Source organism: Metarhizium album (assembly GCF_000804445.1).
Source record: "Metarhizium album ARSEF 1941 chromosome Unknown scaffold_1, whole genome shotgun sequence".
In the NCBI taxonomy this organism is placed as follows: Eukaryota; Fungi; Ascomycota; class Sordariomycetes; order Hypocreales; family Clavicipitaceae; genus Metarhizium; species Metarhizium album.
The window spans coordinates 2412151-2436127 of record NW_024467575.1 but is presented as its reverse complement, the minus strand read 5'-3'; the positions used below and the strand labels follow the sequence as shown (position 1 = coordinate 2436127).

The 23977-nt window shown below is 53.7% G+C and overlaps 7 protein-coding genes across 7 annotated transcripts; 4 read left to right on the top strand and 3 right to left on the bottom strand.

Moving 5' to 3' along the window:
• Positions 1 to 600: 600 nt before the first annotated feature.
• MAM_00702 (Ribosomal protein S5 domain 2-type fold protein) lies at positions 601 to 2156 on the bottom strand (the record flags this gene model as incomplete). Its single annotated transcript, XM_040819501.1, has 2 exons — positions 601 to 1987; positions 2044 to 2156. The coding sequence occupies 2 exons, from the start codon at positions 2154 to 2156 to the stop codon at positions 601 to 603; spliced, it is 1500 nt and encodes a 499-aa protein (XP_040682766.1).
• Positions 2157 to 2522: 366 nt separating this feature from the next.
• MAM_00701 (ubiquinone/menaquinone biosynthesis-related protein) lies at positions 2523 to 3803 on the top strand (the record flags this gene model as incomplete). The annotated part of the gene is made up of 2 exons (XM_040819500.1): positions 2523 to 2671; positions 2735 to 3803. The coding sequence occupies 2 exons, from the start codon at positions 2523 to 2525 to the stop codon at positions 3801 to 3803; spliced, it is 1218 nt and encodes a 405-aa protein (XP_040682765.1).
• Positions 3804 to 4275: 472 nt separating this feature from the next.
• On the bottom strand, positions 4276 to 5582 carry MAM_00700 (uncharacterized protein; the record flags this gene model as incomplete). The annotated part of the gene is made up of 2 exons (XM_040819499.1): positions 4276 to 5023; positions 5098 to 5582. The coding sequence occupies 2 exons, from the start codon at positions 5580 to 5582 to the stop codon at positions 4276 to 4278; spliced, it is 1233 nt and encodes a 410-aa protein (XP_040682764.1).
• A 3213-nt stretch (positions 5583 to 8795) lies between these two features.
• MAM_00699 (Phenazine biosynthesis PhzC/PhzF protein) lies at positions 8796 to 9743 on the top strand (the record flags this gene model as incomplete). The annotated part of the gene is made up of 1 exon (XM_040819498.1): positions 8796 to 9743. One exon carries the CDS (start codon positions 8796 to 8798, stop codon positions 9741 to 9743), a length of 948 nt encoding a protein of 315 aa, XP_040682763.1.
• Positions 9744 to 10321: 578 nt separating this feature from the next.
• Positions 10322 to 17064, bottom strand: MAM_00698 (CCR4-Not complex component, Not1; the record flags this gene model as incomplete). Its single annotated transcript, XM_040819497.1, has 3 exons — positions 10322 to 10360; positions 10454 to 16302; positions 16485 to 17064. The coding sequence occupies 3 exons, from the start codon at positions 17062 to 17064 to the stop codon at positions 10322 to 10324; spliced, it is 6468 nt and encodes a 2155-aa protein (XP_040682762.1).
• An 836-nt stretch (positions 17065 to 17900) lies between these two features.
• MAM_00697 (Fps/Fes/Fer/CIP4-like protein) lies at positions 17901 to 20839 on the top strand (the record flags this gene model as incomplete). The annotated part of the gene is made up of 6 exons (XM_040819496.1): positions 17901 to 17943; positions 18008 to 18112; positions 18169 to 18479; positions 18548 to 19657; positions 19710 to 20619; positions 20670 to 20839. 6 exons carry the CDS (start codon positions 17901 to 17903, stop codon positions 20837 to 20839), a joined length of 2649 nt encoding a protein of 882 aa, XP_040682761.1.
• A 906-nt stretch (positions 20840 to 21745) lies between these two features.
• MAM_00696 (tubulin-tyrosine ligase) lies at positions 21746 to 22797 on the top strand (the record flags this gene model as incomplete). Its single annotated transcript, XM_040819495.1, has 2 exons — positions 21746 to 21768; positions 21843 to 22797. The coding sequence occupies 2 exons, from the start codon at positions 21746 to 21748 to the stop codon at positions 22795 to 22797; spliced, it is 978 nt and encodes a 325-aa protein (XP_040682760.1).
• Between the last annotated feature and the right edge of the window lie 1180 nt (positions 22798 to 23977).

The window sequence follows — 23977 nt, the reverse complement described above, 5'->3', positions numbered from 1 at the left end:
AATCAAAGAGGGGATGGGACAAAATGCTGGGGGTTGGCAGCAGAAATGGCGGGCGCAGAAACCGCTCTTCGTTTGAGAGACGAAAATCAAATCATGTCAAAGTGCAGGAAGTGACAGCCCAGCTTGTTGCTTGTCTCGAGTCCCGAGCCTGTGTTTTCGGGCAACCTGTTTGTTGTGTTTACCTTGGGACTCGGCTGTCAACACAGTCACAGCCCCCAAACCCGTGCGAGTGGTACCCGATTAGGTTTAGTCATCAACGCTTATTAGCTGCGTGTCGTGCCAACCCGCGTCTTCAGCCGGCGGCCCGCGGGGCACACAACTCCTGGACCGTCCCGTCGCAGCTTATCGATAACACGAGGTAGGGGCGCCAACTGAACCTGACCACCCCCATTGGTACGTGTTTATGCATCGCACAGTCGTCCGCACTCGTCATCATATTATCATTCGCCTTGGCATACGGAGTACGTGCTTGATGAATCTTTCTCAACCTGCATCCTCATTTGGCGACAAACAAATACCGTCAGCACGGTGAACTTCCCGTTCCATGGCAGGGTCCATATGCACCATGCCGAAATGTCAAATCTGATACTACCGTAATAATTAGCCGGCACTTTCTTCTGCCCGCCTCAGATCCAAAATCTTGCCCAAATCCAAATGGCCCTTTGCTCCCCATCCGGATGGTCCAGCTTCAACATCAGGCCGCACAGACAGGTACCAACTCCACGCTCTCCGATCGAGCTCGTCCTTTCCCAAAACGCCGGCCCAGCTCCTGTACAGCAGTCTCAGTGCTCCGAGTAATCTCCCCAAATTCTCTTGCCTCTCCTCGTTCACCGCCGCCAGCGTCTTCTTGGTCTCGCTCCCACCTCCGTCAACCGCGGCACTCCCAAAGCTCCGCAGGAGATAGTTCCTCGCGCCTTCGGGCCGGTGGATGGGCATCCCCACCGTCGAAACAGACGGCTTCTTGTTTTCAGCGTCCAGACCCCAAAGCGCTTCCCCTGCCAGCGTAGACTTTCGCCTGCGAGAAGACAGCGCGTCGGTGATACATTGCCTCATGAGGCGCCACCTATCCGGGCCCAACATGATGCCGCCGTACCACCTTGTCAGCACAACGAGTGTATTGGTGACGTCTGCTTCCCGCATGATTTGTAGCATGAACTTCCCACAGCCAGACTCCCCGTCGTCAAATGAAGCTTCTTGGACCAGCGGCGAGCTGCCATAGCTCAACCGCAAAGCCCACGCGTTGTGTGTGGCTGTTTCCAATTCGGGCTTGTCCCTCATGAGGCCATTCATCAAACCCGCCCGAAGAGAAGGCGAAGACAAGCTTGCGACGTGTGCCACAAAAGTAGATGCCCGAGATGTCAGTTTCTGGCTCACGACCCAAGTCTTGTGCTCGCCAGGAGTCCACTCTTGTGTGCTAGGCCCCTCTGTCGGACCTGAAGCGTCACCTTGTTGATCCGATTTCCATGTATATCCGCCCCGTTTCAAGACGGGGATTTCGCGCCCCAGGACCTTGACCTTTGGCTGTCCCTGGGGAACTTGCTCCTCACCTCCAGGCGGCGCCTTCTCAATGCCGATGCTAATCGCCTTGGATCTGGAATTCGCACTCAAGACCCCCTGGCTCAGGCTCAACCGGCTGCTCGGAGGCTGTTCGGGCATAGTAAAGCGAAGCAACTCCACCGCGAACGCAAGCACCAGCGGCGCTCTGTTTGTCACCAATGTCGTCTTTCGAATTGTCTCTTCATCCTCAACAAGTGGCAGACTGAGCGAGTTTTCCAGCTCTTCTGCACTCATCGAACCATAGTCCAAGTCCCGTTTATGAGGCTCCAGCTTAGGTCTCTTTGAGGGAGGAGCGGCAGGCTCCTCAGCAGCATGCTTGATCGCCCTCTTCCCGTGCGTTTTGCACGCAGCGTGGAAGGACTTGGCCAGTTTGGCGTCTGCGATGGCGGCTTCTACTGCGGAGAGGGGCGCTTCTGCAATTTTCTCAATGCTAGATGCTTCAATTGGCATGATTCTTCTCGAAATTATGTCTGTGTTGAAGTGTACCTTCTCAGATTCTTGGACTGAAGCGCCTTGATGTGACCCATGGCCGCCATCATGGGGACCTTGCGCGAGGTGAACATGCGCAGCAGCTCTTGCAAGTCGCCGTGCCCCGACATGATTGCTGATTTTTCGAGACGGTAATATCTCGCGGGTGCTGGTCTTAAAGGTCGCCCATCGTAAGCAAGTTCTTCGTAGGATGCGGATGATGAAGCATGCAGCTTCTGTCACACTAAAAAGTGACGGCTGCCAAGTTCCAACCCAGCGAGCGAAGCTTGGACCACCCACGTCTTGACTTGACTTGTTGAGCTCGCGCGCCCCACATCGGTTCCGAAGCGTCGGGCCGCTTCGACCTCGACGTCCTTTTGCAACACGCACAACCGCTGCGATCCGTCGTTCGCTGCAGCACCGTCCGGGACCGGAAGCCCACGTTGAATTCTGCAACGGGCGATCGAGGAAAAGCCAAAGAGGGCCATGCCGTACCAATGATCGTCACTACGCGTGGCTTCGCTCCCGCCACTCGCCTCCCAAGACGTTTTGCCAGCACAGCGTCCAAAGCTCCTCGCAAATCGCCCGCCCCCAAACCGCCGTGTACCACTCCTCCTCCTCCTCGCCTCTCAAAATCATACAGACCGTGAGTTGTCTTCCACTCCTACCCCCCCAAGACAAGGCTAAGCTCACGCCTCAAACCCGACAGCAGCGGCCCCCCGAAGCCCTCATCTCGACCCCGATATGCTCCCCATCCCTCACAACCCGGCGATGCCGGCACCGGCACCGGCACCGGCACCGATACCCTCCAATCCCTCTGGCGCCGCTCGTGGCTCCCACTCTCCGGCGCCGCCCTCCTATCCGGCTTCCTGGGCTTCTACATCGTCGGCACCGTCACCGCCTCCTTGAAAGCCCACCCAAGCCAAACATCCTGCCAGCACGCCACGCCGACCGGTCGCCCGCCCGCCCTGACAGGCGACAATGCCGAGCGGTTCGACAAGGAACTGGATCTCCCCGAATGGTGGATGGGCATCACCAAGCTGCGCAGGAAACTAGCCGACCACGCAAGCGGCAACGTGCTAGAGCTGGCCGTAGGCACGGGCCGAAACCTCAAATACTACAACTGGGATGCACTGCGCGAGACTTGCCCCGCGTCGCGGAGCAAGCCCGCGGCCAGCAGGGGAATATCCTCCTTCACGGGGCTAGACATATCCGCGGACATGCTCGACGTCGCGCGCAGACGGCTCGTCACGGCCGTCCCGCCAACGGCCGACTCGGGGCCCGTCGTCGAGAGACGGACGCCCACGGGCGACGGCCGACCCGGCGGGCAGCTGGCCTTTCTCGGCGACCGACTGCGCCTGATTTGCGCCGACGCGCACCACGCCCTCCCGCCGCCGGCCGGCGCGGCGCGGCCATCCTCGCCCCCGTCGAAGGCGACGTACGATACCATTATACAGACGTTTGGGCTTTGCTCCGTGGCAGATCCCGTGGCCGTCTTGTGCAATTTGGCGTCCGCTGTCAAACCCGACAGCGGACGCATCATCCTGCTCGAGCACGGCAAAGGATGGTACGGACTCGTCAATGGTCTTTTGGACAGGAATGCGGACAGGCATTTCGACAAGTACGGCTGTTGGTGGAACCGCGACATCGAGGCGCTCGTCGACGAAGCCGTGCAAAAGACACCGGGACTGGAGGTCGTCAAGATCGACCGACCAAACCTGATGCAAATGGGTACTTTGGTCTGGGTAGAACTACGCATGCGAGATGAGAAGAAGTAGGTCCATGTGCGAAGGGCAAAAAGTTTACACAGTCTAGACACTCATGTATGAGGGGAATATGAGAAAGACCATGGCTTGTAGAAGCAATGAGTGGCATGTCATTTTGCGATTCTGTGTGTGTCTGGTTTGTGCCAGAAGCCAGTCTCCCCTTTTTGTATTCTAGAGAATCAAACCATTTGTTCTCTTACATCTCCTCGTACATGGCATCATTCAAAGAAATCGCCCTCCAAGACAATCTATATGTACATGTACCTCTACACACACAAACTTCTCAAGAGGCTAACTGACAGACAGCAATTAATATTCAACCGTGGCGTCCAGCAACCCAACCCCCTCGCCTGTGATCATTTCACTGCCGCCTACTCCCATAACTCCGTGCGCCTTGCGTTGCGCAGAATACATGTAACCAGACGGTTGAGATTGTGGATATTGGTGAAGAAGAAAAAGCATTAATGCGACAAAGGTGGTGTCATCAGCAGGCGTCTAAAAGGCAGTCAAGCTCGTCGATTTCGATACTCTCTGCAGTTCTATCCCATTCAAAGAGTTTGCTGAGCTTCAGCCAGCTGTCAGCATCGTCGTCTTTGCGCATTGTTGACATGGGGCTCGGCTTGATAGCCGGACTGGTGAAAAAGGCGACCGTCGCAAGAGCACGATCGCCAAACCAAACGTCGTCGCGGTAGCCGTACTCAACGGTAGAGTTGCGCTCAGCCATCTCAGAACCAGTAGGCGTGTTTTCGTGAATGAACTTGCGTTTTTGAAGAATATCCGCAGTTTGGGTGAACTCGCGCTCATCAGTTTCCAAAGGTGGAGAGTCACGGCGCAAGTCTCTTCCGTGTCTCAGACGGTTACTGTGGGATTTGAATGAACCTATGGGCGTGATGGGCATGCCCGCGTCGTCCTCCATGTCATCAAACTCCGGTGACGAAAGATCCACCTCGGGAGAAGGACTCAACTCTCTTCGGCGACCGTCGGCATCGTCAGACCCAGAATCATCAGTCAATGATACGGAGGGGGTAACGACGGCGGGGAGACGAATTGGTTGAGTGATGCTGGAATCCGGAAGGTTTTGTCGCGGGCAAGTCGTGAGAAAGAAGTAGGTGCGGCGGGGATGCACAGTCTCGAGTTCTTTAGCAAGGGGGCAAGGGGCGAGAGCGGTCCAGCACGGCCGTTTCATGTATGAGGTTAAGCGGGAGGAGATGATGGCGCATGGATTGGCAGATCTGTAGGAACGAAGGGGGGTCAGCAATTTGATCCAAAATAAGAAGAGGAGATTTGTGGACAGATAATAACGCACTGTTGGACAGAAGACAAGGTCTGAGTGAGAACGGTGGCCAACTCCTTGATGAGGTGCGGTCTGTTCGCTGTCGACTGCAACTGGACAATCGAAGCCTCCACAATATCATCGTTGATACCCTCGAGATCAACCTTGCGTATCACGTCCAGGTCAGACATATCGACGCCGGGGGGCGCGGCCGGTGAGGGAGGAGGGGTTTGCTCGGTGATGGCTTCAACGGGCGCAGAGGCGGCGGCTCCGTGTGATCGCTTGAGGCGCTTGCTTAGATGCGAGTCCATCGTATCGACTGAAGAGTCTGAAAGGTGCGCCGACGTGGCTGGCGAAGACGAAGACGACGACGACGACGGAGAGTGAGGTCTTCTCGTGGCCTTTGTCGAGGCAGCGGCGGCGGCAGCGGCAGCGGCAGCGCGAGCAGCGTGCGTTACAGGAATGTGTATGCCCAAGCTGGGCAGGGACAGTGATTTGCGGCGCGTGTTGTACGGCATTCTCGCTGTGTTTGCGCAAGGGGGGATATTATCGAAAAAAAGGGAAAGAGAAACGGCAACGGCGGAAAGGGGTTTGTTGATATTATTGGGCCAAGTGAGATGAGACGAGGCTGAAAAGGCAAGCCGAATCCCTCTGCTAGGAGATGTGTGGCATAAGGGGACGGTGGCAGAACGGTGTGAATTTCCCGCGATGCCAAACACAGGATAGGGTTGCCCGGCTGCAAGACGAGAATAAAATATCACAAAAGAGGGCGGTTGACAATAGTACACAAAGGGAGGGGATTCGAACAGCCAGCCGGCCAGGATGGGGATGGGGGACAAGTGAGGATTGGAACCTGGGACACTTGGGACGGGAGGCGAAGACAGCCTCAGGCGATTCTCCAGCAGCGTTGGCTGGGAAAAGGCAGCAAGCACGAGAGCTTGAACTTTTTTTTTTTTTTCATTCCCCCAATATCCTATTGGCCAGGAGCTGGTTGCAAGCTTGCCGAAGTGGGCCCGCTAAACGTCAGTGGGGCTGCAGCCATCGGTGCGTCAAGTCGGCACAAAAATCGGGACCCAGCTGGCCAATGGCCTTTCACGGAGAGCTGGGAGGGCCCCAGTCCAACAAGTCTGGGTTGAGCAGGGGAGGCGCATTCCAGCGGGACGAGGGACCCTGCCTGCTTTCCTGCCCTGTTATTTCTTATTTCTGCACAGGAGCTGTTTGGGAGCTGTTTGGCTTGAGTTTTTGCCTTTGCTGCCCCGGCCGGAGGAGAGCGCCCGCCTGTTTGGCAGCGGCGGCACGTCTCCGTCACTGCATAATCTAATACGTAGCCCGGCCTTCAAAGAAAAAATTCACGAGTCAATGACGAGCATTTTGTATTAAGAGTTTTTTTTGTTCTTGTTCTTTTAGCCGCTACTTGCACGAATTATTATCTTATCAGTGCGGAAATACGTGCTTCGTACTCTGTAGGGTACGCAATTGCGAAGAAGTTTGTTTCCAAATTCTCCGCGCTCGCGCGGAGAGATGCTTCGACGCCAGGGATGTTGGGCAAGACAAGACAAGACAGGGCAATCCTGACATGTTTCGGCCGACGAGGCTTCAACAATCCTTCGCGGCATCTAGCACTCAACACTCTAAATGGAGGCACATGTGCATGGGGTGAAGCGCGACCTTCAACTCGAAGATGACTAGTTGCTGGTAAACCCCTCGCTTGGTGTGACGGCCCTCGCGATTGCCCCATTGAGAAGCCAAGGACTGATCTCCTGTTAGTCTCTGTCGTCATAGCCCGATGCCGCGGATCAGTCGGACGCATGCTCGACTCTCACGGGCTGCTGCAATTTTTGTAACAAAAAGAAAAAGACGTCAAGTCTTGGACGGGGTCAGGTCACTGCTAGGAAGGGGAGGGAAAAAAACCTGGCATTGGATGCCTTTGAAAGTACGTACTCCGTAGGTGATTTTCTCCTGCACGTCACTCACTCGCCGCCCAGGGGGGCCCTGCGGTAGTACGGCGTCTTCTGGAAGTGATTTGCGGTCGGAAGCAAGGCAGGGGAATGGTGTGCGTTTCAAGAGCCTCGTCTCATCTGGCTTCACGGCATGCACGGCACTTGGCTGGCAACTGGCAACTGTGCTCGTGAGTTGCTCGTTTGCGTGTCCGTGGATGTGTGGATGGCCATTGGCTCGATGCGATCAATCTGATTGCTAGTTGATAAGTTGATAGTAGCCTGCTCGAGTGCCGGATGACGACCCAGTCCTCTCGGAGCGCATCGTGCATCGTGCGTCGTGCAGTTCCCCGTACGGCAGACGCCGATTGATTTATTATTGCTCTCACTTGCTTCTGTTGCTCACAGCTGTCTGCGCCGGTAGGGTGCAGCAGCTGATTCGGGCGTGGTAGATACATTTGACTACGACTACTACCACCTACTTGAGTACTTGGGCAAGAGGTACACCGCAATATGTCGTGAGAATACGCCAAAAAACAAGTCATCAAGGCGACTGCTGCGCTGTACATCGTGGTGTCGGCCAAACAATAAGCCGCCCCCCCCTCCGCTCCCTTGGTGCGTGTCCCCATGCGCCATGGGCCATGGCATGAGTCGTGACCTCACCATCACCAATACGTTGCGTCCCGCGCCCCCTGCCTCCATGGAGGAGAGCAGCTTGGGTGATTGGCAGCCGGTGTCCTACGGCGGTTTCCATCTTCGGCTGCGTCTATTTTTTGTGCAGAGCAACTCGCGGCATGGACACCTGGAGTACTCCGTACCTCACTCATCATCTTGCCAAGTCCGAGTGTCCTTGCGTCTCGACTCTCGGGCGTGCTCTCGCTCCTTTTGCCTCACCACCTCCCTCGTCAAACTGATGCAAACGCTGGGACGGGGGGACGGCCGGGAAAGCACCTCATTAATCAATTTGCCCGGCCTTGGAGGCTGCCACTCATCGAGTCGGGACGCGGGAAAATCAGGAAAAGACCCAATAGTTACCCACCCGGAGCTTCAGCTTTCAGGGTCTCGGCGGATGGACCTGGACCGGCGATCCATCAGAATGTGGTCCCGTCCCGCGGATTGGTGCATTGTCAGTGTATGGAGTACGGGCGAGTACCAGTAATCTTACCGCGGAGTGGCAGGTGCTGAGTACTTGCTTTGCACAGCTGACTAGGTACGTACTACGTACCTACGGTAGGTACCTACTTGTAGGTACTTGAGTACTTGAGTACCTTGGAGTAGGTACCTAAGGTACTTACCCAGAGGTTCCCCGGCACCTCCACCAGTGACCGACCGCAAGCGACGCCAAACAGCCACTCCATCATCCCGCGCGCCTTTCGGTTGATGACTTGCCAGGTGCATAACGACGTTGACGCGAGGCACGAGGCACTTGGAGAATTGGCCAATAGAGGGATGGAGATTACAGATTCGTCGGCCTACTCCGCTTCATCGAGGGCTGCTCGAGAATCAGCAGGCCCGCCCGGACAAGCTGCCACGATGACTGCGAAAACCTCCATCGGCCGAGACGGTCCGACATGGCGAGGTAGTTACCCGGCCAGCTTGACCTGACATCCCAACAATCTTCACGGCTGCGACATCATCACCGGCCCCTGTCATCCGCAGGACTGCACCGACTCGCAAGTCCATCCGTCATTCCAAAGACACGCTCGGATTCACCACCGTCTCCGCAAACATCGTCCCATCGTCACACACGACAATCCGACCGACCGTCAAAAGGCTCAAGCGTACCGCCCCGAAATGCCCACCGAACTCCCCTTCGTCACCCTCGACGTCTTCACAGCCACCCCCTACCGCGGCAACCCTCTCGCCGTGGTCACCATCCCGCCCACCCTCAGCCCGCCTCCCACCCAGGCTCAGAAGCAAGCCATTGCCCGAGAATTCAACCTCTCCGAGACCGTCTTCGTCCACGACGTCGCCGACCCGTCTGCCGCCAAGACGCGCACCATCGACATATTCCTGCCCTCCGCAGAGATCCCCTTCGCGGGCCACCCAACCATCGGCACCGCCGTCTCCCTCCTCGGCCAGGGCGTCGACACGCTCCTCACCAAAGCCGGCCCCGTCCCGTTGGAGCTCACGGGCGAGCGCTTCGTGCAGGCCAGCATCCCGCACGACGTGCACCTTCACGCCAAAACGGCCCGGCAGCTGCGGCCCTCGGAGCTGTACTCGGCGGAAAGGCTACAGGCGGACAAGGACCTGCGGGAGCGCGAGCTCAGCTCGCCGGTGGTGAGCATCGTCAACGGGGTCACGTTTCTGTTGGTCGAGCTGGAGAGCCTGGAGCAGCTGGCAAAGGTGCAGCAGACGGGTGTCGGATTCCCGCCCGAGGAGCTGCTGGACGACGGCTGGAGACGGGGGCTGATTGCGAGACTCTACTACGTCAAGATGGGGGAGAGGAGGGATGAGGAGTCTGGCTTGCCGGTTCAGATGCTTCGCACGAGAATGATGGAACATTTATTCGAGGACCCAGCCACTGGGTCCGCAGCGTGCTGCTTGGGCAGCTATCTCAGCATCGAGGCCGACAAGGGGCAGACTGGGATGCCTAAACGACGATACGACATCACTCAGGGTGTTGAAATGGGCAAGGAGAGCGACATTGTTGTCGAGGTGGAAATGAAGAACAACAGGGTTGACCATGTCCGGCTGGCTGGTACCGCCGTTCAGGTCATGCGTGGGTACGTCTCGTTGTGAGCCATTCTCGGCAGGGAACGCATATAAGCAGTAGCATCCAGTCTAGTCTTGTAGACAAAAGTGTCGCCGTTCAAGTGTGTGCGTTTCTAGTATGCTCCGGTAACCTCTTCCTCTGGAAACCATCTCCCCAAAGCCAACTCCCACGCCGCATGCTATTTTCGACAAAAGAAAAAGAAAAGAAAAGAAAAGAAAAGAAAGTTGATACGCCGTGTTATTTGACCTCCACACTACATCAAAACAGACATCCCGCCTATCGTACATTAATACAGGTATTAAGGCGCCGTCCAGACCCATGTGCACCAGGTCTCTGTTTCCCCCAAAACAAAGACAGGTCAGGTCGCGTGTGCCCGGACTGCGAGTCACATCTATTCCCAAATCATGTAATCCTAGTTGTTGTCGTTGATTCCGTTGACGTAGCCGCAAATGTGTGGACATGGCATGTTTAATTCCCTGAACCTAGCGCCGATTGGGTTTTTTTCCCGGCTTCATCACTCCATCCAAAGTTTGAGTACTCTTTGCTGCTCCCATTACATATCGTGTAACGTTGGTCGCTAAATGCAACCCGCAATTGGCCTAACTTAAGGTCTCTGAAGAATGGCCGCGAACCTATCGGCAACCTAAACGTCATCGTCTCGTTAGCACCTCTCCTTCGTTCTCTTTCTTTTTCTTCTTGCCGGTTCTGTATGAGTGAGTGGTGTTGACCAGCTTACCTCTGGGATTGATTTGACAAAAGGAAGATCAAAGAACATGTACTTTTCGTTTTTCACCAGTTCCAAAACCGTCAACATGAGACCCCATGGCTGAGGCCAGTAACCCACCAGTCGCTCCAGAAACACTCGAATAATCTCCTGGCGAATGTCCGATTCTTCAGGATCGTTCAGATCCTTTCCAAAAATATGGAGAAGCACCTGGCTGAAAAATTCCGTAAGGCTATTCGGGAACCGTAGTTGATTCACCATGCCGGCAATCAAATAGTATCTAGCTTCTGGCGCCAATTCATGGACGAGGAGCGACAATGTAGATACTTCTGGCTCGCTGCCCGTGATCGCAATGGACGAAGATGTCTGGGACAGTCTTTCAGCTGCTTGATTGCCAATATAAACTAGAAGGGAGCCAATCACGTAAGGGTTAGCCGCAACGCTGATATGCCCGTACGAAGTCTCTTGCGGCTCGCTTTGTGTCATGGCATGGGCGATCTGGGCGACAATGTCTTCCGAAGGGCCGGCATGTATAGTTTGATCTACCAAATCCAACAGCCCACCGTCTTGCAACATTGCTTTGGCTTCTTCAATCAAGCCAAGGTACGTCTTGATATCCTCTTTCCCATCTGGCAATTTGGTATATCCCTGTTGAGGATTGGCTGAGAGCACAGAGTTGAGCAGCTGGGTGCAGTGAGGAGGAATGCTGGCGCAAAGCCTGATATGGTTGCCCGCGACGAAATCGGGGAAGTCGTGCTGCAGTACAATCAGAAGCTTGAGGGTTGCCCTGTAGACTTCTTTCGATACGGTCAAAACGTTGAAAGCCTTCAGTTGCTCGCTCAGGCTGTCGAGTAGCTGAACCACCAGATTGACGTAGAGGCCCCATCCAGCGTTGTCCGGCATCTGAAGTATGACAGGCAAGAAAACTCGGTGTTGGATAAGAGAGAGCCACGCAAAAGTGAAACCAGGGAGTCGCAGAGGACCCAAGTCACTGAACCTAGCAGCAAATTTCAGCATCATGTTTCGCTTCTCCTGCTCTGAAAGGTTCTCAGATTCGTTGTGCACCTCATGCAGCAACATTGATAACAAGCGGAAGAAGACCCTTTGGTTCAGTTGTTCGCCTCTCTTGACATGATGGTGGTTGAGGACTAAAGTGATCAACACCAGAATTGAGTCGAGGAACGAAGCACGGGAGCTCGAGGCATCCTCATGCAGGCTAATCAACATGCTTATGAGTTTGGCAAGGGCATCAATCATGACATATGCATCGCCTATAGCGCCGACATGGAGAATATGCTCGAATCGATCAACGGACAAGTCTATGGCAGTCCGAATGAAGACAAAAAGGTCATCTTTATCACGAACAATTTGCTTCGCTTGCAGCTGCTGAATGAAGACGGTGATGGATTTGTCGAGTGCGTTCTGGTTGTTCCAGAGATGGACCCATTCTTCAAACACATATTCCATTTGGTCTTGTCGGAAGACTGTTGCTTGACTGTCCACGTCTGTAGGGACCCGGGATGGCTGAGGCAGTCCTGAGCCCATCAGCTTCGCCTTCAGCCTCTGTCCAGCGGCGCTGCCAGGTTCCTCAGATATCCAGGCCCAGGCAGTTTCTAGAGTTCGAATAAAGTCGGCGTACAGCGCGATTGGGCGGTTGTTCAGCAACGCTAGGTCAAGCATGTGTTCGAGAAATTCGAGTGAGCCATCTTTACGGGCTTCGATGGCCTTGGACATTGCCAGATCAATGTTTCTCCAATCAAGCAAGTCGGTGCGAATGAGGGCTGCAAGGAGAGGCAGATTTAAAAAGTTCGATCCCGGCTGCTGGCTAAACAGGGCACGTACACGGCTATTCAAAGCAGGGCCGGAAATTTTGCGTAGGGTTTCCAGCACATGAACCAGGCTCTCGAGCGTAAGGTTATCCTCCACCTGTTGGAAGATGAGCGCACTGATCTGCTCAGCTGCGTAAATGGCAAATTCCTCTGAGTTCTGAGACGTCTTAATAATCAACTGAACAAGGGCGTCGACAACGTCGAGGACGAGATGTGGCCTGGGGAGATCCAAAAAATGATCCTCCCGAGCCTCGCCTGCAACTCTCAGCAGTTCCTGGAGCAATCTGTTCACTTTATCGGCCAAGGTCCTGACATCCATCTGGTGAAAACCAGCATTGCGCCCACTGGGCATGGCATTGGCAGCAGCAGTCTGCACAGGTGCATAGGGCTGCATCTGTGTGCCTAAATGCTGGATTGAAGGGGTCTCTGCGGGCGTAGGAATATTGGGAATATTTGTGTATGGCTCCTGAAGCACCTCGTTGGCCAGAGTTCGCGTGGTATCTGAAGCTGATGCTGCGTGTGTGGGCGCCGCGGCTGGTGTAGTTCGCGATTGTCTTGCAAAATCTTCGTAAATAGCCATTTGCTCTGGATTGAGACCATTGGAGGTGGGAGACAACTTGAATGGATTTGGGATAGTCATTGCCCAGCGGTTCACAGTTGCTGCAAAGAATGGCTCGTTGGGGTGCTGCAAACGATGTCGTCGTCTGGCTTCGAGATCCGATTCAATCATGTCCTCAATTTCTGGCACAGCTCGTTCCTCTGCTTGCTTTTCAATGATGCTGAGAGCAAGGTCGAGGTTGCTGTTTACGCACATGATGATGGTGCCTTCAGGAAGGCCGGAGGGAAGATCGCTGGAAAAGTTGCGCATGTGGTTGGTCAAATTGGCTCGTAAAGGCTCTTTTGAGGTAACCAAGGCCAGGCCGCCAGCGGTTGCTTTGACCATGCTCACCGCAGAGGCGCGCATGCGGTTCTCGTCTGGTTCTGTCACAAAATCCTTTCGAACCATTTGCGCCGTCGATATCGCCGCGATAGTGACGGATCTATCGACGACAGGCTGGATTATATCTTGTAGTGCTCGGGTCATAGCACTTCGGACAATTTCGTGCAGCCGTGTTGTGCTGATGACCATTTCATTGGTAGGTGGAATAGTGATCAGGGGGCCGAGGTCGGGAATTGTAGCAGCTACAGACTGCGTAGAAATGCCTGCGCCAACCGTAGACCCAAGTCCGTTCAATGATATATTTTCGAACGCTTCTAGTTGCTCAGGACCTAGTGCGTCTGTCGCTTCCTCCAAAGCGGGCCGATTGAGAATTTCGCCAGACGGCTCAATGCTCTTATGGTCGAGGTTCAGACCCTTGCAGAGGACCTCTATCTCGAATTTGAGATTGAGCTTCAATTCTGCATGATGATATAATTCAATCAGCAAATGAATGATATCCATAAGCCAGGGATTCGGGGGACGAAAGACGGTAGACGAGGCGCCCTGGATCAGAACCTTGCAAACGAAGGGGATGACGATTATGAGCCTCTTCGTGTCATGGGCCTCGATGAGCAGCTGCTTGAACGCAATGTTCCTGTGCCGGATAGGGCGATCTCTCGCCAAGGTCAGCAAGCCGAGCCAACCACCCAGGTTCTTGAGATGCGTCCGCTCGGTGGAGTTTTGCATTGTCGTTTCCGAATTCAGCATTCTTGACACGCTGATATATGTTTCTCGGAGAACCTCATCCCAAAGCGCCTTATCTTGCAGGACAGTTACAAGGTCGAGATAAACGTGATGATAATTGGGCTGCATTTTGGCACGTTCTTCCACTAGATGGCTGGCAAACCACTGCTGATGCTTGCGCTCAAGCATTTCCCGTAGCTCATTTCGCATAGACTGAATAGTACCTTCGGTAATGTTATTCAACACAAACTGGATCTTGCCCTGCTCCTCCTCGCCTGGTTCTTCGAACTCGATGCCAGGGATGGTGGAGTCAACGTCGATTGCGGTAAAAGCAGGAGCTTGTGCGTCGGCCCCAGGTTGCTCATCGGAGGCACCATTAGCAAAAGTATCCGAATTGAATGCTAGTGCAAGGGGTGTGCCGGCTCCATTGCTAGAGCGAACAAGGTCTCCTTCGTGGTCGTGAACAGCATCTTCAGCCCTCTTAAAGGCTTCGGTGCCTTGAAGACCCGGTATTTGCAGTAATTGTCGACAAAAGCCCGGCCACTCCTGGAAACGCACGTAGAGCTGTATCAGGGCCTGAAGTCCAAACTTGAACATCGGTTTGTCGAGCGAGTGGTCTCGGACAGCTTCGAGTATCATGCCAAGCCCAATCTTCAATGACAAGTCTGATATTAGTTTGTGAGAGATGATGCCACCAAAGAGTACGGCAGTCGTAGCCAATGCCTCAAGTGGATAGTCCTGGTAATGATTGTACTCATCGAACAAGCCATGGATCATGCAGGCGAAAGTGTCCTGATCTAAAGGATCTTTAGAGTGCTTATATTCCCTCAAGATGTCCACAATGGTGCGCACGTCTTCTTCGCCGCCGTACATCTTCTTATAATGATCTTCCATTTTGCTGTTGGCTGCGACTGGCAAGCCATTGCCGTCCTTCCCGTTTTCGTCAATGACATTATCGTAGCCTTCGCCATAATTGATCAATCGAGGATATGCCGTGATGCACAGACGCTGAACCATGATAAGGTCTTGTACGGGTGCCTTGGGCAGGAAGTCCTCCAGAATTTGCAATAGTGCCGACACCGTACGAACTTGAAGGCTTGTACTTGATTTCATGGGCAGTTGGCCGTCAGCTGGCCGTTGGTACCGTATCTCCAATTCTGCCTTGATCAAAAGAAATTGCAAAAGTGTGCGGGATATTTCTGCACTTCTCTCCGCGTTAAAGCTTGCCCAACTGCTCAAGTCCAAATAGCCTTCGGTATGAGCCAGAGCAGCGAGATCAATACCAAAACCGTTTGGGAGGTAGACTAGAACGTCGAGCCAATTATGCCGCAATGCATGTTCAAAGATGAGGGGAAGATCCACAGGTTTAACAGCATGGGCATCAATCAATCGTTGAATCACCCAATCCTTGTCTTTCCTCCACAGGCTGTCCAAAACGAAATCATACTCTGGGGAGCGTTTGTACAAAAAGTTTTCAAATAGCGAAGTTAATGTATCCACGGCCATCGGGGCCCATGTGTCTCGCGGAACCTCAAGAGCCGAGACCAAGAAGATGTCCAAGTTCGGGACGACAACCTCTTGAAATAACCGCTTGGCCTCGACGCTCTGTGACGCATGGACAGAGTTCAATGCAACGTTAAAAATTGCGGAAAGAGCAGCGACAGACACCAGAGGGTGTTTGACAGCTACTGCAGCTCTTTCTCGCACGTTTGCCGGCGAGTTGACGTAATCTTCGATGGAGATACTCCTCTTTAAGCCAGGAACAGTTGTTGCATCAAGCTGATTTGGGGCCAAAGATGCATACGCGCTCACAAAAGATAGCTGAGCTTCTGGTTCACTCCAAGACCCACCCCAAAGTCTCTGGATATCGAAGTTGTATTTCGGGTCTTTTGCAATTGGTAGCAATGCAGTATAAAGCCGAAGGAACTGGAAAGACGAAATGCGCGCTGATGGCTGATCGAAGAACAAAACCGTCTCATTCCAATCGAAGGACTTTCCAATCACTCGTTGTAGCGCATTGACGAGGATAGTGGGGTCGTGTTCTGGGGATTGGCTAATTGTGACATATGTTAAAGCGGCGGAGACTTGTTCGGGATTAAGCTGGATGTTGTTAGGACGATTCTGCAGGTACAGGATACAAGCCTCCTCGTCCCTAGTGAATTCAGAACCAGTCTTTTGGATATATCTTGCCAGAGCATTCGCAGGCCGATCGGCCAAAACTCGACCGATATCCAGCGCAGCCAAAACCTCAGATGGAGGGGCCTGGTCCATACTGATATATCGCTTGGCTACGTAAGTCTGTAAATCACGTCGGGAAGAGGCGTTGAAGCTTGGTGGGTGGTATTGTATAAACCGGTCAACCACCAGGGCTATGAAGGGTGGAGATAGATCCGCATGTGCCTCGTTGTCAGGATGCGAAATGATATCAAGAAATGTGGAGAAATTCGTAGACAGGATGGCATCGGCTGTTGCATCAACCCGGTTGGGTTTGTGTCAGTATGATTGATAATCGCTGGGTGAAGAGATTGCTGTGTAGTGTATGGCTCCTTACCTTTCGTTTTGAGGTCCGAACGCGACCCAATCTTGAAAGCCAAGGCCAGAAGCGTCTTCTCCAAAGCATCAAGCTTGAAGTTCTCCATGAATGTCGAGAGATCAAAATCTCGAAAAATGTCTTCCGTTCCACTTTCGACTGACTCCGCTATTTTCCTGGCTTGTTCTGGCTCATGTGCAATCTTTCGCATTTCGACTACCAGGATATGGTAGTTGCCGGAACCCGTGACCGGCCGATTGAGGCTGGGAAATATCTGAGCGGCATTTCCGGCAACCAGCCGGGTGAAGTATTTTGAAAAAACCTCCATTCCGTTCTCATCGATGAGTTTTTGTAGCTGTGCACCCCTCGAATCCCACTTGGACGTATCCTCCTTTTCTTCCTTGATAGTGCTCAGTAAGAGGTAGACTTGTGCTACAACAATCTTCGTCACGGAGTTGGGCCCTGTCGGACTGCTGGTGCTGGGGCTTGCGCCAGCACTGAGGACGCCAGCGTGCGATGGATGGGGAGAATGATTGCTTCCAGTCTGGAGAGTCTGAGCTGGGTTTGGAGAAAATGATCCCGTTCTTTGCGGAGGGACCATGGAGGTATACTGGCTGCAGTCGGGACTTTGTTGTAGAGCGCCTGCCTGTGGAGTTTTGGCAGGCAGGTAGGCTCAGAGACGAGGGACGGTAATAGTCGTAGGAAGGGAACGTCAGAGAGTTCCTACATGGGGCTAGATTCGTTCTTTAGGCTCGTTGGCTGCACGATGGGAAGAAAGTCGCAGTGCGGCTGTGGTGGACGCGACTCTACAGGTAAGATAGCAGAGTTGACCGGTGTTGCTTGGTCTGGTCGGTCCAAACAACTCGTTGCAGCAATGGCGGTTCAATGCTTCGGACAATGGCGAGTCGCAGAGGGATGCGGCAGGATTGGAGAGCTTGTGGGGGGCAAGCTCTGCGGCGATTCAGCAACCGTGATCGTCGTCAGAATACCGGACACCGTACGTGATGCAGCTGAGAGCGGAATTCGATGTTGAGAGACCAGTGATTTGGCGTGGGTTTGTGCAGGTACTTATCGGGCAGTGAGGACGAGGCAAGGCGGCGTACAGAAATCGATGCACCACCCCGGCGGCAAGTTCCGCCGAGCCCTGGGAGCAGGGCGCCTTGGAGCTCCAACAGAGTGTGATCACGTGAGCGCCCGATTCGTTGCTCTGCCAACGGTCAGGAGCTATTCAACTCCAACAAATGGGGTCCCAGTGACCTGCGCCGTGAAGCGTGTGCCACACCTGTTATTATCTTTGAGAACACAACTTCGAGAAGCAAGATAATCTATATGGCGTGACTCTGACTCGAATTCTCTGGACTCATTTGATCACCTTTTCTGTCATTTCATCTCTTGACGTTGCGATCTCCAGGGGACGCCATCCTTTCCTCGGGCAGGATGCCTGCTCCAACAGTTGAAGCACCAGCGGTGGCGCTGTCGTGTAAGTATAATACACGGCGGTCTTTACCACGGACTGACTCTAATTGTATCAAATCAAATCACAGTTGCAAATAATTTTTGGGGCAAGGACGATGCAGGAGTCGGGCCGCTTCTAGAGCGGATGCAAAGTGCAAAAACTACATCTGACGAGCTGAAGTCATTCTACAGTGGTATGACTAACGAAAACAATCTCTCTGAATAGAGACTGACAGTTTGGTAACTCCAGCTCGAGCATCAATTGAAGACGAATATGCTAGGAAACTGCTAAGCTTAAGCCGAAAATCGCTTGGCTCTCACGAGATGGGATCGTTGAGGACATCATTGGATACTGTCAGAGGGGAGGTGGAGTCTATGGCCAAACAACACCAGAGTATTGCCGCTCAGATGAAGTCAGAGTTGGAAGAGCCGTTGGCGGCATTTGCTGGAGGCATGAAGGAAAGACGGAAGATTGTGCAAAACACGGTCGAGAAGCTGCTGAAGACCAAAATCCAGCAGACGCAGCAGGTAAACAAGGTTGGTTACGCCGTCAATTCCATGGTAATTTTGCAAAAAAAAAAAAAAAAAAAAAAAAAAAAAAAAAAATACTGATCATTTTGGATTTGCAGACCAGAGACAAGTATGAGCAAGAGTGCTTGAAGATCAAAGGCTACCTGGCCCAGGGACACATGGTGATGGGACAGGAAGAGCGCCGTAATAAGGCGAAATTGGAGAAGACACAAATCTCTCTTGCCACTGCAAACACTGAGTACGAGAGTGCCGTGAAAATATTGGAGGAGACCACAGCCAGATGGAATCGGGAATGGAAGGCTGCGGCAGACAAGTTTCAGGACCTCGAAGAGGAGCGTCTGGACTTTACCAAGAGCAGCCTATGGACATTTGCAAATGTTGCCTCCACTGTCTGTGTGAGTGACGACGCATCATGCGAGAAAATCAGGCTATCGCTTGAGAACATGGAGGTGGGGAAGGACATCGTCCATTTCATCACAGAGAGAGGAACTGGCCAGGAAATCCCTGATCCGCCAAAATACATCAACTTCTGCCGAGGCGACGTTAATGACTGCCAGTCTGAAGCGTCCGAGGATGAGAATTACTCCGTGGCCCAGTTCCCACGAAGTATCAATCCAGCCTTCCGATCCTCTTCACCCCAACCATCGATGTTTGAGTCTCACCATGACCCTAACTCTATGCTTGCGAACAACTTGGCACACAGGGAAGCCAGGGAGCCCCCGCAGCCAACAAGCCGAGAGACAACGGTGACCCCTCAGAAGGCGCCTCCGCCAATGCAAAACTCCATGGACGAACAGCGCCGAGGACAGGTGCCGCCTCAGTATTATGCCAATCAGCACGGTCCTTTGGCCGCGGTCCCTCACGATCCCTATCCCATGGATGGTATGACAATGCTGTGCCGGACCGTACCTCCTGGGCCGCAGTCGGACCGCAGTTCACAACCACCTTCGGCTCGACCCTCTAGCCGCGAATCTCACAGCGACTATTCCATTCCCACTTCAATGTCTAGCGTTGAGCCCCAAAGTGGACAAGTTTCGCCGGTGAAGCAAGAACCCGTGGAGAATATGGGCCCAGAGAAGCGAGTACTTAAGAAGAAGAGCGGCTTCTTTCAGAATCATAGTCCATTCCGCCGAAAAAGTACCAAAGAAGTGCAAGCTTCCCCTCAGAACCGAAACACGTGGCATGTGGCTCACAGCAGAGGGGAATTGGTGAGTCCATGTCTCTAGGATGATTCTTTCCGCAGGAACTAACTGTCGATAGGAGCGTACTGCCAGTCCTGAGCCTATTGATGCAAACGCAAGCCTGGCTTTGGGTGTTGGCCAGAACGTGCTCCCTGTCACTACCCCTGACAGTCGCAGACGACCTGGCCGAGGGCGTGAACAAGACGTTGATCAATCAGACCCTATTGCCATGGCTTTGGCAGAACTGAAAGATGTCAATTTGGGTAAGCAGTCATCGTTGAGGATGTCTGCCGACCACTATCATGGCATAGCTACCCCGATTCCGGGAGCAGATCCCAGATCTGGTAGACACAGTGGTCGTGAAGCACCACCGTCATACAGTACTCAAGCTTCTGTTTCTCGACTGGGGGTTCCGCCACCCGCGGTTACTTCTCGAGCCATGAAGGAGGTGACGAAGAAAGCAACAGATCAGACCCGCGCTGTTTTCGGCGACGCCGGAAACCGTGGCACATCGCCAGCGTCGCGACCAGTGACTCGTGGGAGCGACATACCCCGAGCTGCCTCACCAGCACCCACTCGCAGTGCATCTCCCCAGCCTCGGATGAGCGGCGATACCCGTTACCGGTCTGCATCTCCGAACCCGTACGGTGGCCATCATCGAGGCGGGTCTCAGGTCAGCGTATCGCAGCAACGAGGATCAGGCCAGGGCCACTATGGATCGGCATCTCCTCAAGGATCAGCCCGGGGCTCTGCTAGGGGTTCTTCCCCAGCCTCGTTTAGAGGAGATTATGACCGACCGCGTAGTAGCTACGGCGGCAGCGGTTCAGACATGGCTGTTCAATTGGCGCCGGCGGGAGACGATCGCTTTGGTTCTAAGAGAGGCAGAGGTGCCGTTGACCTCTATGACGGGGGATCACGACCTCGAAGCAAGAGTGTTGCTGACCCTTCTAGACAGTACACGCGAGATGGCAGACCCATCTTGCACTTCGGTAAGTTCTCCCCTGAAGCAGAGAGGATGCTCGGCTAATGACTTGAACAGCTCGAGCTCTCTACATGTATCAGGCCGCCATTCCCGAAGAGCTTGGGTTTGCCAAGGGCGACTACCTGGCCATCCTCCGTCATCAAGACGATGGCTGGTGGGAGGCGGAAGTGCACGGCGGCAGTGGCCGAGTCGGGCTGGTCCCCAGCAACTATCTTCAACCGTGTTGAAATGACTCGCTGGTGGCACGAATGTTGTACATATATTACCATGGTATGGAAGGCATGGCCAATCACTACGAGCAGAACTGTGGCTTTGATGCACATTCTGTTCTGCCGACTTTTTAGTAGCAAGGACGGGCAGCTTACCCTCGCATTTTGAACAAAGGGATAATGTATGAGGATGACGGAAATAGTTGGGGGTTTGAGCTCAGATTGTAAAGCTATGTCTCTTGAGTATAAATGATGTGCTGGGATTCGATTTACAAGGCTTTTTTATGTAAGAGATGATCGCATGGGCTAAGTGTTGGTGAATGCAGTGCACTTGGGATGACACAGTAAATAGTGTAACGGCAGTCGGCGGTGCTTCTACTTACATTGCTATTAATATCCTGTTACACACCAAAGGACAGAAAAATATTTGAGCCAAGAAAGGCGTTGCATCAGGTACTTAGGTAGGGTTAGGGTGACTGCGACTCGAGTATGAGGTAACGCAGCAGCCGCCAAAGCCGCTAAACGCGCGCTCCCTGTGTTCCCATTTGAGACGCGCGCGTCATGAATGGCCCGCCACCACCAAGACTTGGGCGTCTTCGACCCTCGATGGTGAACTCTCTTTTTGCACCCCATTGCTTTGAAAACACCTTGGTTGTGTCTCTAGATTAGGGGCGCATTCGGATCCAATCATGGTAGGTTCACTTGATTCTCGTGGCTGTCTCGTTGGTCGGCGCGTCATCATGCTAAAGAAGCGCGATCCAGGAAATTCTCGGAGAGACTGCGCGAGTGATTACGTCGAAACCGGCACAGAGGGCCGCCGTCAATGTGGTGCTTCTGGTTTCGAGCGCAGTGACGCTGTTTGGACTGGCGTCACTCGCAACAGCACTTTTCTTCCAGAGCTTTGTGCCCGATCAGTTCATCACAATGCCGGTGTATCTCCAATATCAGTACGTCGCACCCATTTGTCGAGGCACGATGGAAATTGTGCCGGTCGAGGCTAATAGGACCCTGGCCATGGCAGATCAGGATCAAACCCGTACGGGGTCACGCCACTCACGTATCCGTCGCCCAAGCTGTACCAAGGCTACGATATTTCGGTAACCCTTTCCATGCCACGGTCACCTGCGAACACGGAACGGGGAAACTTCATGGTGTCTCTGTATTTGGTGAAAGACTTGGCCAAGGACTACAAATCTGACTCGAGCGGTCGAAATGCCATGGATGGGCGACACTATCTCGAGGCCAAAAAGGTGCTTTTCAAGGCCCGTCGGCCCGCACTGATGCCGCACGAAGATGTCATTCTTTCAGTGGCCAGGCGTGTGCTCTTCATGGGTTACTATCTTCTCTTTCCGCGCTCGCAGGCTCGCAGTCTCACGGTTGAGCTTGCTCAACGAGTCAGCTTTGACGGCAGGGCGATGCAGCCAACAGCTGCGTTTGTGGAGATTGAAGCCGGACAGGATATCCAAATTTACAGCACCTCGCTAACCTTGGCGGCGCAACTACGGGGACTACGATGGCTGATGTTTCATTACCGGCTGGTCACGTACATGGCATTCACATTCTTGTTTTGGGTGTGCGAGATTCTTTTCATGTGTGTGGCGTGGGTCGTATGGGACGCAACCAGGGTGAGCAAGAGTGGGAAGAACAAGGTCGACGGATCCACAGACGACGATGCAGACGAGGACACTGACCGCGCCGCGGGCCTTGCAGGCCCTGCAGGACGCCCAGTGGTAAAGAGAGAGCCTGAAGTAAAGAGGGAGGAGGAAGACGAGGAGCCAGAACAATCATTGTCCGATATACCAATGGGCGAGGCGGAGGCGGAGGCGGCGGCGGAGGCGGATGATGAAGACGACATTGACGACGGAAATGTTGGCGGCGGCGGAAGTAGGAGCGATTCGGGAATTGGGACGAGCTACAAGGAGGAAGGCAGTGAGCGCGTCGTTCGACGACGAGCTTCTCGAAGTCCTTTGGAATGATGGACGGTGAGGCCGGTTGGGCATTGGTTTTGTGAGGTTTGCATGATACCCCTAGGTTTCTGATTTCAGTCAGGTAGTTTCAGCCCGAGATTCGTGACGCTTCAAATCATGGGCTTTTTTCGATTCCGTTGTTTCGCACACCTTCTTTTTTGTTATTATTATTATTATTCTTCTTCTTCTTCTTCCTCCTTCTTTCCTTCTTTGTTTGCATTGAATATGCACAAGATATCATCAGCCTCAAGGTGAACAAGTCAACTGATGCCTCGGAATGCAACGCAACGCAACGCAACGCAACGCATGAACTGGCTTTGGTCCGCTGTTTCTCCGCCTATCTTTCCTTTTTGGTGAGCGACGCAGCCAGCAAGAATGCTAATATGACGGGCCGTGGAGCCGGTGAACAGCAAACATTTCGAACAATAGAGATGAGTGAGCGGATGGAGCCGCATGTCTGCCGCCGGATCAATGGGATGGTCCGGCTGCACAGGCTGAGGGGCCCAATCAACGAGCAGCGGGGCAGCCTCCTCTAATAATCATCAATGTTGAGTGCGGAGGACATTGGAGGCAGGTGCACAGACCGGGCTCACAGGCGCGAGTGTCAACAGGTGCTCGGGACATTCATGGACTTGGGGTTCCTGGGACGAACAGGGACGAACAGCTGTTACTCCCTTTACCAACTCAGCCCCTACGTGCTCAAGTACGTTAGGTACCTCTTGTGCACCCGCATCCTGGCCTTGGCCGCTCGTTGATTGGGTGATGCTGCCAATCCAATATTCATTCCTGCACAAGTTCCAACGGTATGTTGTGCGTGTGACTGTGACTGTGCCTAAGTAGTTATGCCTCTTCTACCTTCCATCCCATCCACTGGTACTTAACGGTACGAGCCCGCCAACTGGTTGGTCCCTGCTCCGTCCGGGCCGCAAATCTTGGCTTGCTCGAGTCCCAAGAGCATTTCAAAAATCTCCCTAGAATCCAAGTTGCTGCGTCCGAGGCAATTGCCGTGCGGCAGCCTTGTCTTGACTTGCTAGCTTGACCACGCCACGTCGTCTCCGTCGTTTCCGTCTTCCCCGTCTTCCCCGTCTTCCCCCGTCTTCCCCCGTCTTGCCTCTTCTCCTCGAAACGACAACGGCAAACCGTCGCCGCACGCCCCGCCTGCAGCAAGTTGTCCCCCCCCCCCCCCCAC